We start from the raw sequence: 11,695 nt of genomic DNA, 5'->3' as shown, positions 1-11,695 counted from the left end.
TTTTCCTATGTCTGTTGTTTCTTAAAAACAATCAGCCTAAAATAGTCCTTGTGCCAAAGAAACAAATTTTGGGGTATCAAATTTGGCTCCCCTTCAAAATCAAAGGGAAGTTAAGAGCCTGGGGATGGCAAAATCAATAGGATTGCCAGATAAAAAATACAAGCTGTCCAGTTAACCTTGAATTTTGATAATGAATAATGTTTTAGCACATGTATGTTCCATGGAATATCCAGGATATACTGATACTAAAACATTGTTCATTGTTTATCTGAAATTCAAATTTAACTTGGCATCCTGTGTTTTTATTCGCTAAATCTGGCAAAGTTAGTTATTGATTAACCCACCTTCTCCCATGGGAGGCAAATCAGAGGGTATTTGTGTGCTTATCCTATGCTCAGAATCCATTTTTACTTGTCCTGGGTTAAAAACTTCTTATCCTGGCTACTTGCATCATACTGAAGTTTGAAGTATTGAAAAATTGAGTGTTCTAGAGGTTAAAAGGAAGTGAGGCTGAAATGGCTCAAGGAAAAGCTCTCCCCATCTCCTACCCTCCAAATAGTTACTTCTTCCACTCTCCATCCATCTCTTTCCCTTCCGCCCACCTTCCCCATCACACACACAGCCAGGACAGGCACACGTAGATGCATGTGCAAACACAAACTTGTTTGGAAAACCACTTGCTTATCTTTTAAAGTTTTTTATATTATATATTTTTTTTCTGTGTAAGAGTTTGGTTATTTTATTATTAGTAGCATTAGAATTAGTATTATTAAAGTAACCCTGTCTCACTGTGTCCAGCATTTCTCATGATAACCATACTTAAATTTTTTTCCATTGCAGATCTTTCTCCTGGCCTGCCCTCCATGTCCGGGAGCCATCGTCATCTTCAAGTAAGGGCAAATTGTTTTTCTGTTGCTGTTGCTGAACTGCTTTGTCTGCTTGGTAAAAAAGGATGATGAACACATTGTGAGCACATTGAACCTGCGATGCTGTGTGTCTGGGCTTCCCAGGAGACAAATGTCTTCAAGGATCCAATGAAACAGGGAGATGTTATATGTGGAGATTTGGCCTTTGTGCTTTTGGTAAGCCCTGGCAGATCCCTTTTAGTGATTCCTTGTGGTGGTGGTTTATGGCCAAGACGTGCTCCCTTGGAAGGTTGCCACCCTCCTAAAGTTTCCCTTGAGAGCCTGCTGGGGGCCAGACAGCCCCCCTCTACTCACAATTGTACTGTGGTTCTCTTGTTTCACTGAGGATACTTTGAAGGCCTGTGTTCTTGTATTTTTATCTTTTGTTGCTCTTGTTAAAGTGCAAATTAAAGTGAGGAGAGAAAAATATCACCTTGTTACAAGTCCTGACTTTCTCTAAAATAACAAGCATCCAAATCTATTAAAGTGTATTGCAAGCAAATTGTGTTTGTCTGAAGGCAAGTTTACTTAAATGAAATTCTGGAGTCCCAGAAGCCTCATGTGAACCAGGAATTGTGACCATTTCACTTATCAAACTTTTTATTAGAGTTGCTAATGAGAAGCTAAATTGACCCAATTAATTTCGTCTCTTCCGCCCTTCCCCGGCTCCCATTTTGGAGCTGTTTCTGAGCAGGGAAGTGGCCCCAAACCAGAGGGAGGGGGCAAAAAGTAGAGAGCCCAGCAGATCCTTGGATAATTGAGAGTGGCATAAATGGCTTTCTGATTTACTAAGTCATTAAAGTGTGAGGTGGGGGAAAATATACCCCATTTGCTGCTTCAAATAGCTCCTTGGAATAGCCACTTAGTCTCTTGCCTTAGGTGAATAACTTTCTGCTGGATGAGGGGTAATGGGTCCTGATTTCATAAGTCTCTTACTTGGACAGCTCCTAAGGAGAAGGGGTATTTAACCCTGTTTACCTCCCTTGATTTCCCAAAATGGGCTCAGTCTTTCAGTGCAATGTTTTAAAAGTAACATTTATTGGTTTTTATTTCATTATTATGGGAGTTGTAATTCTCATTATAGAAAATGCAAAAACACACACAAAAAGAAAATAAACACCATCACTAATCCTACCAAGAAATTATTTTGGTTACTGCCCTCCTTTTTTTTTTTAACCCTATTTTGTTTTTTGTTTGGTTTTTTACTGTATCTTTTCTAAACTTAATTCAATTTATATGTGTTTGTACATATAAAATACATAAATATGATTGCTGGATTTATTTTTTTTTAAGTGATCCTCCCCTGCCCCTCATTTTCCTTGTTTGGTTTGGCCTTTGCCCTATCTTTCCACATTGTCCCTGTATATTACCAAACCAGTATGTATCCTTCTATATTTTTTTTCATGCTTGTAGGTATACACACACACACACAAATGGGTTTTGGAATGTTTTGTTGTTTCTGTTCATTGTTTTACAAAAATAGAATCCTATATATACATCCTACTTTTTTTCACTCAACAATATCCCATGAAAATCTATCAAAGCCTCTTGGTATAGCTCTTTGTCTTTTAAAAGGCTAGAAAATATTTTGTGGATGCACAATTTATTTAGCCATTTCCCTATTAATGAACATATACATTCTTTCCAGATTTTGGCCACTACAGTCCATGCTGAATTTAAACATCATTGTGCTTATGCCCTTATATACTAGTGCTTTCAATTTATACACATGTATACACACACACACACACGTTTATTTGTAAATATTTGTTACCATATCAATTTATAAAAACAGGCTATTATAATGCACTTTTTCTCTTTGTATGTAATATATGAGATTATTCTTTTTTTCTCATCCCTGTCAGCATAAGGTTTTATGATTCTTTTATAGTTTTGACAACTTGATGGATGTATTTCCTTAGCTAATAATGCATTTCAGTATTCTCTCATTTTTTGTCCAGTTGGATTTGCTCTTTGAATTGTCTGCTCATATTAACTACCCATTTCCTAGGGGTTGTTTATATTTTTTTTTAACTTGTAAGGCCTCTTTGTATATTTTGGATATTGGCCCTCAGGCTACCATCTTTATTATAGACATATTTCCCAAATCTGTATGTGTTGATTTTACTGATGGTATATTTTGCACATGATTTTTTCTACATTCTTTTTTTCATATCCAAATATGATAATTTTCTTATTGCTTCTGGGTTTCCAGTCTTTGTTAAGAACGTTTTCTCAAAGATGGATAACCAGTGGTGGTAGCATAATATGTTAAGTAATTCCTACTTTCCCTTGTAAATTGAACTACTATCTTTGTCATTAAACTTTTTATATGCAAGGATCCATTTATGAATTCTCTTGTTTTGTTTTATCTGTGTGTCTTATTTACCTAAGTCATGTTGATTAGATTAAATTAGCTTAAAATATTTATCTTGGCTATTCATTGGCATTTTTTCTTTATACAATTTTAATATCATTTAATCAGTCCCCCAACGCCATCCTATTGTGATTCTAATTAGAACTGCATTAAATTTACATTTCAATTTTGTAAGAATCATTTTTTTAATACATAGCTCTTTTTGTCTAAGAAATGGTTATTTCTTTCCTCCTGTTCAGATCTTATTTTATACCTTTCTTGATACATTTATTCTAAAGAATTAAGAGCTTTTTTGTTCATTAGAAGTGCAATATTGTCCTCCTTTCCACTCCTAAATGCCTCTTGCTAGAATAGAAAAAGTTTATTAATTTTAAAAATACTTCTCATATCTAGCTATTTTACCATTGTCTTGTTAGCTCCAGTAGCTTTTATTTTAGTTTTATCTTCTTTTTTCTTACCAGATTGCAGCAGGTTTAATAGTGGCCCCCAAAGGTATGCCCACATTGTAACCCTAGAACCTGCAAAGGTGACCTTATTTGGAAGAACTATCTTTGCACATGTAATTGTGGGTTTTGAGATGAGATCACCCTGGATTTAGGGTGGGCCCTTCTATGTTTGTTTGTGCTCAGTCATGTCTCTGTGACTCCATGGACTGTAGCCCACTAGTCTTCTCTGTCCATAGAATTTTACAGGCAAGAATACTGGAATGGGTCGTTTATATTTTCTTTCTAATGGTTATTCTAATTATTTAATTTTCTTCTATTTTTCCCTAGAAACTCAAAGACAGCATTAAATAAAAATAATGCTGGTGGGCCACTTTGTCTATAACCAGTTTTAAATAGAAATGTTTTCTGTGTTTTTCCATATTTGCTGTTGGTATTTTTAAATAGTTTCCACATCTACTTTGTGATATTTTAAAAGGGAATGGGTCTGTATTTTATCAAATGCTTTTTCAATGATTTCTGATCTTTTTTTTTAACTTAAGTTTTTGATATAGTGAATTATGTCATTAGATATCTGGTTTTGAACAACTCTTACGTTACTGAAACAATGTAATAATATATTACTATTTTGATACCTTGCTGGATTCTGTTTCTCAATCTTTTATTTAGAGCCTGGCCTCAGTATTCATAAGTGAGATTGGAGTCATTTTTTATTGGATTCTTTTCTTCAGGTTTAAGGATTAAAATTATGTAGGTTACATAAAATGAACTGCAGAAGTTTCCTTCTTTTCTCTGGCCTGGAATACTTTAACTACCCTTAGAGATTATGTGTTTTTTTGTTTGTTTGTTTTTTGAGAACAGATAAAATTCAACTGTAAAGCCCAAATATGAACAGTGCCTTTTTCAATTGGTAGACCTTTAATCACCTTTCCAGTGTTTTATATGGTAAATCATATATTCACATCATTTTGGGTAAATTTTGATCATTTGTATTTTCTAGGAGTTATCTGTTCTTTCAAAAATATTGCCATGAATTTAGTTGAGCATATAGTTTTATAATTAAAGAAGCCTTTCTCCTCATTGTAGTCAATTTTTTCTTTCTTGGGCTTAGTCTTGTCTTTGTGTTCTGTCTCATATTTTATATATTAGTTTAGTAAGCACTTTTATCTATTTTGGTGGCTTTATAGAACCTGGTTTTGGATATATTTATCCCTTTTACCTTATTTTGTTTATATATATATTTGGGGGGGGGGCTTCACTTGTGGCTCAGCTGGTAAAGAATCTGCCTGTAATGTGGGAGACCTCGGTTCAATCCCTGGGTTGGGAAGGTCCCCTGGAGAAGGGAAAGGCTACCCACTCCAGTATTCTGGCCTGGAGAATTCCATGGACTCTGTGAAATAAAATATAACAAATATCATTATGATGTAGAAGAAGTTATAAGAAAAATGCAGAGAGATCCCATATACCCTTCAATTAGTTTCCTCTAGTTGTAACCTATTGCAAAACTGTGCTATGATATCACAACCATACAGTCAAGACAAAGAATAGTTTCATCACCATGAGGATCCCTCCCATTGTCCTTTTAAAGCCAAGTTCATTCCCTCCCACTTGCATCTTTTCTCTGACCCCTGGCAACTCCTCTGTTTTCCATGTCTTTAAATTTGTCAATTCAAAAAGGTTGATATAAATTCAGTCATACGGTATGTCACCTTTGGGATTAACTTTTTTTTTAATTTAGCATAATTCCTTGGAGATTCATCCAAGTTTTTAACCATACACATTATTTTTCATGGGTACTTATTATTCCACTGTGAAAATCCTGTGCGCAGTGTGAAGTTGAACATTGTTTTAGAAAGTAGATAGCTCTAATAATACAGCTCTGTTGACTGTTCTTGAAGAACTTTGTCTTAAAGGATCTTATCTAATCCTTCAACTAATGTCATGAGATAGGGAGTACATTTTATCCACATGACAAATAAAGCAGTTGGGGCCAAGAGATTTTAAATAACTTGGTTAAGATTACATGCTTTTAAACTGTGGTGTTGGAGAAGACTCGTGAGAGTCCCTTGGACTGCAAGGAGATCCAACCAGTTCATCCTAAAGGAAATCAGTCCTGAGTATTCATTGGAAGGACAGATGCTGAAGCTGAAACTCCAATACTTTGGCCACCTGATGCGAAGAACTGACTCATTTGAAAAGACCCTGATGCTGGGAAAGATTGAAGGCGGGAGCAGAAGGGGACGACAGAGGATGAGATGGTTGGATGGCATCACCGACTCAATGGACATGAGTTTGAGTAAATTCTGGGAGTTGGTGATGGACAGGGAAGCCTGGTATGCGCAGTTCATGGGGTCACAAAGAGTAGGACACAACTGAGCGACTGAACTGAAGATTACATAGTGGCAGAGTCAGGATTCCCTTTCTTCCTCTTCCTGCTAATGCTTTTAATCGGGTTTATTGTGTCTAGTCAAGGTGGGGAACATTTAACATAGATATCTCATTTAGTCCTCCCAGCACACCTATGTGGGGGGTACAAACAGTTAGATCAAGACAACAGGCTCTGAAAGTTTATGTGATTTAAGTGGCTTGTAAGTGGTGTAGATGGGATTCAATCCAGAATCTCTCTGACTGCAGACCCAGTGCTCCTAATCACTGCCTTATGTTGCTTAAGGGAGTCTTTTCTGTTCTTCTGGTACTTTTGAAAGAAAGGGTTAACAACCATGATAACATCTCATTTAAAATTTCATGAATTTCAGTGTACGCAGACAGGCCCTGCTGTGGGTGCATTGACTAGTGCTACCTACCCACCTCTTGTTTTCTCTAGTGGCCCTTTGCTGTGGCAGCCACGCATGAGTTTGTTTGCTTCCCAGCGAAGCAGGGGCTGGCATCCTCTTCATGGAAGCATGCCCAGTCACTGCAGGAAAAGGGGTATGGTGTGCCCAGCAGGCTGCAAGCACTGTGCTGGGCAGGGGCTGGCAATTCTCTTTAGGGTGGGGAAGGGGTGGGACTCTCCACAGGGTTCCCATGCTGCACTTGACAAGAGGGAATGATGGTTCCCCAGTGTTCTGGCTGGGTCCCAGAGGGCTCCCTTTATGTGCTGCACAGTTGACATGTGACCTGCTTAGTCATCTGCTGTAACTGGTTGCCCAAGGGAAAAGCATGTGCCTCGAACGTGGAGCCTCCACTGCAGCAACCTTGGGCATGGTTGACTTCCATGTCCTAGAATGCCAGCCTGGCAGCATTTGGCCCCGTATTCCCCATCCCGTTCCCAGCTCTTCCATGCTGTGGATGCATGTTGTATTGAGTCTGTACAGGCAGTGTTGGTCTGTGTCTCTTGAGTCTGAGCCATTTTCTTTTTATTCATTTCGCTGTTTTGAGTGATTCTCATCTAAAGAGCTATCTACCATCTTCAACATCCAAGCCACAGAATTCTTTCTCCTACTGAAGTTTGATTATTATATCCTTAGAGGCCATTCTGTGCTTTCTCTCCTGCTACTGACTTCAAAAAAGGTACCTTTTGCAGTTACCTTTAGGGAAAATACCCTGTTGCAAAATAGTAATCAGCCTACCTTTCGGGTTCTTAATAAATAAGATTCTAATAAATAAGATTCTCTTTTGCCACCCAAAAAAAGGGAAAGAGAGCAGGTACTCCCCAGTAACTCTGGTGGCTTTTCTTTTTCTTTCTTTTTGCCCCTTTCCTCATTTTTTTCTGCTTCAAAGGTCATTATAGAAAATTCTAAATATATACATATTATGCTTATTACACATTACATATTTTAGTTTGTGAAATGTCACTCTTTTGTTTTTTTTTTGTTTTTATATAAAATTATTTCTCCTCTTGTGGATCTGAATGAGTTGTCCATATATAAAGAGTATTAATCCTTTATCACCTTTGCAGTAAATGTTCTCCCCAGACTGCCTTCTAACTTGTTGACAATGCTTTTGATGTATATTCTACATTTTTATTGGTCACATTGATTGGTTTCTGCTCCACCTTCAGACCCTGGTTATTTCTTCCAGTGCTTTTATGCTTGAAGAGATTTACCATTCTAAGATCAGGTAGATAATCTATCTTTTTAATCTGTTTTTAAATATTTTAGCTGTCAGTTCATCTAAAATTCATTTGTGCATAGTATGAGGTAGGGATGTAGAATGTTTTTGCCCAAATTGTCATTTATTTGAGCACTGTTTGTTGATTATTTCCCTATGGTTACTGCTGTTACATTTTTATCATACATGAATTCTTATATATGCTAGCATAAGGGAGCAAAATTTGCCACCCTGTCACTTTGGCATGAGGATTAATTTACCTATGTTCTTAGTTTTAAGATTAACAGAAGACTCAGAAAGTCTTTCTTTTTACCTCCTTCTTAGCTGCCTAAAGTATAATAAAAGGCTTATTTTTTACCTAGTGCTCTCACCAGAGATAATCTACAGAGTATGAGCGGGGTGTGGTGAGTTTTCTCTGTGTCGCATTCTCTTCATGGCCCAGCAAACATTTGTTTACCAAACATTTGTTTTCCCATCTCCATTTGACTTGCCTTTCTCCTCTTTTGAGTCCCAAACCCCTACCTCTATCATCCCATTTTGTCTATTTATTTATTTTTATTGAAGTATAGTTAACTTAAAATGTTGTTAATTCCTATTGTACAGCAAAGTGATTTGGTTATACATATATATATACACACACACACACATTCTTTTTTAATATTCTTTTCCACTATGGTTTATCATAGGATATTTTTTAAATTGGAGGATAATTGTTTTACAATGTTATGTTAGTTTCTGCTGTGCAATGAAGTGAATCACCTATAAATATATATATATCCCCTCCCTCTTGAGCCTTCTACCCTGCTCCCCATCTCACTCCTCTAGGTCATCACAGAGCACCAAGCTGATCTTGTGTTTTACAGCACTAGCTATCTGTTTTATACATGGTAGTGTGTATATGGGAGAAGGCAATGGCAACCCACTCCAGTACTCTTGCCTGGAAAATCCCATGGACGGAGGAGCCTGGTGGGCTACAGCCCATGGGGTCGCTAAGAGTTGGACATGACTGTGCAGCTTTACTTTCCCTTTTCCCTTTCATGCACTGGAGAAGGAAATGACAACCCACTCCTGTGTTCTTGCCTGGAGAATCCCAGGGACGGGGGAGCCTGGTGGGCTGCCGTCTATGGGGTTGCACAGAGTTGGACACGACTGAAGCGACTTAGCAGCAGCAGCAGCAGTGTGTATATGTTAATGCTACTCACTCAGTTCATCCCACCCTCTCCTTCCCTTGCTGTGTTCACTTATCTGTTCTCTAAGATGGTATTTACACTGAGGGTTTCAGCTGTTTTGGCAAGTTACTCAGTTCTTCTGGGTCTCTCCCTTGTATACATGTCATTAAACTTTTTTATGATTTTCTCCTGTTAATTGGTCTCACGTCAATTGAATTCTTAGACTAGCCAGAAGAACCCAGAAGGGCAGAGGAAAATTTCTTCCTCCCTGACAGTGAGGTTTATTTGGATGGCTTGTTATACAATTCCATCAGTGTCTCTGTTGGGTTCGCCACCGATTTCAGACTCTTGTATTTGCAGCAGCTAGCAGGCCAGATTTCTCTTCACCATTCTTCCCAGACTGTTACTTTACTCACACTTTTTTCATAGCTCATCTGAACCATTTTTTTTCTTCCAAATGAACTTAAGATGTTTTTGTCAGACTCTTCCCCCAAATCCTGTTGTTTTGATTGGAATTACTTTAAATCTAAAATTTCATTAATGTCCTTACCATAATGAGTCTCTCTATCTAAGAAAAGACAAGGTAGATTTCTTAATTTATTCAAGTTTTCTTGTATGTTCTTTAGAAGTGTGTGGAGATTGTATATCCCACAGATTTTTTATTAATGTCATTTCTGGAGAGTTTGTAGTTTGTGATATGATTTATGATTTGTGGTATGATTTATTCTATGTTCAAACTGATTACTACTGGTACATAGGAAAGATTTTGATTTTATATGTTTATTTTATATTTGACCACCATGCTTAATTCTTTAGTAGCTTTTCAGTTGCTTCATTTTGATTATTTTGGAAATTAAGAGTATCAACTCTCGTATGATAACTTTGTCTTCTTTTAAAGAGCAAAACTTTTTTCAAGCCTGATTGTTTTAGCTAGAACTTCCTGGACAATGTTAAATGATAGTAGTATTGGCAGGAATTCTTGCCTTGTTTCTGATTTTAATGGAAACATTCCTAGCATTTTCACTTTTAATTCTGATGTTGGTTATTGGTTAAAATTAAACATTCTTTATAATGTTAACGAATTATCTTATTTTTAAATCACCATCCCCCCGCTTTAAAATCAGGAATGGTTGTTGAATTTAGCTAATGGTTTTTGAGAATCTTTTGAGAGGTTCATTTGGGTTTTCTCCTTTGATCTCCAAATTTGGTCTGTTACATTAATAGATTTTCTAATAACAACCTTTGTCACATTTCTATGGTTAGCTTTCCATTTCCTCTGTGTACTTGGGAGAGGTTCAGATTTGGCCTCCATACTATGAATTGATAGATTTTGCTCTTTTCCATCTCCAATGTGAAGTTTAATTCTGCTGCTACAATATTTTTTGTAATTCTTCCTTGGTTTGCTGAACTCTCTTTTCAGTCCAGTTTTGTTATCTTTCTTTCTTGATATGTTTTATTCCAATGGCTTTCTTTACCTATTTCATAGAGTTCATGTTTTCTTGTATTCTCTTGAGGATGCAATTTTCTATAATATTTCTTCTGGTTCCAACACTAAATGAAGGCTTTTGTGCTTCCTCCAACTCTTCAGAATGCTATACATTTTTCTTCTGCTAGAGATTTTCATAGGAAGCATGCAGTCTGTGATGTATGTTGATGCATATTTGAAGGAAGATTGATTTAGGCTTTGTTAAAGACATAGAGTATGTGGATTTCATTTGACTCTCCTTATATTCTCTTTGGTATTGGCTAGAACCCCTTCTCAGCCCCACTATTGGTGGCCAGGTTAATGCACCGAGATTCCAGCCTGTTTGCCAGTGTCTAGCAGCTTCATCTGATGGGTTTTGCTGGACCCATATGGAATCACTTATTCCTACTTACTAGATTCTCTGACACTCTGAACATATAAACTGGATGAAGAACTGCAGCTTCCCATATGCATTGGTACCTGAGTTTTACTTGTGAAGTTTCCCATTCCCAGAATGCAGTGGCAAAGCACCAAAGAGATCACTTCAGCCCTTTTGGTTTATGGGAGGAGTCTCTGAATGGATATAGACCGGCTTGGGGAGTTGTTGATTTCCCTTGCAAATGGTAGCCCTGGAGTGGAGGCATGGATGGTTTTGCCAGTTATGAGATGAACTCTCCATTGCTAAGCTGTGAGGCTGACTGTGGTTAGTCACTGAGTAAAACACTGTCTTGTTTCAGATTTCTGCTGCAAGACTTGGCCCCAGATTGTTTTTTCCTCATTTCAGCATTAGTTTTAATGTTAATGGAAATTTCTCCCAGATAATCATAGTAGGATGCCCATCAGTCTAAGTTTTAAGTAATTTGGGGGAGTTTTATCATTCTCTGTATCTTGATAGGTATTTAAGTGGGGAGCTAGGAGAAGCTGTGTTAGTGGTAGTTAAGCAAATACTATTTTAAACTATAAATCCAATGTGTGTGTGTGTGTGTGTGTGTGTAAATACTTTTTTTTTTTTTTTTTATAGTTTTCGCCATGCCACCTCACTTGTGGGATCTTAGTTCTCTGGCCAGGGATTGAACCCATGCCCTTGTCAGTGAAAACATGGAGTCCTAACCACTGGTCCACCAGGGAATTCCTTATGTTTTGGTTTAGAGCAGAGATCAGCAACCTTTTCCCGTAAAGGGCCAGATAGTAAATGTTTTGAATGTTGTAGGTAATCTGATCTGATCTTTGTTTTAACTCTATAAGTATTGTTGGAGCTTGAAAGTAGCATAGACCAGTACTGTAGG

At 37.2% G+C, this 11,695-nt stretch overlaps 1 protein-coding gene across 19 annotated transcripts in view; it reads left to right on the top strand.

Annotated features, from left to right (window-relative positions):
• Window positions 1–11,695, top strand: part of TMEM164 (transmembrane protein 164) — a 237,235-nt gene that overhangs the window by 67,733 nt on the left and 157,807 nt on the right. For 14 of the 19 annotated variants that reach the window (XM_081567294.1, XM_081567308.1, XM_081567307.1 and 11 more), the window contains one exon: window positions 841–890. The exons of 3 other annotated variants lie outside the window; for them this stretch is intronic. In XM_081567294.1, the coding sequence (XP_081423420.1) occupies window positions 841–890 (50 nt within the window). Of the gene's footprint in view, window positions 1–840; window positions 1,083–11,695 lie in introns of all 19 variants that reach the window. 2 more of the 19 variants (XM_081567300.1, XM_081567301.1) reach the window with 1 other exon arrangement.

This window comes from Giraffa tippelskirchi, chromosome X, assembly GCF_054371585.1.
Source record: "Giraffa tippelskirchi isolate mGirTip1 chromosome X, T2T-mGirTip1v1.2.pri, whole genome shotgun sequence".
NCBI lineage: Eukaryota > Metazoa > Chordata > Mammalia > Artiodactyla > Giraffidae > Giraffa > Giraffa tippelskirchi.
The sequence above is the reverse complement of the archived record's forward strand: the minus strand, read 5'-3'. Positions and strand labels throughout refer to the sequence as shown.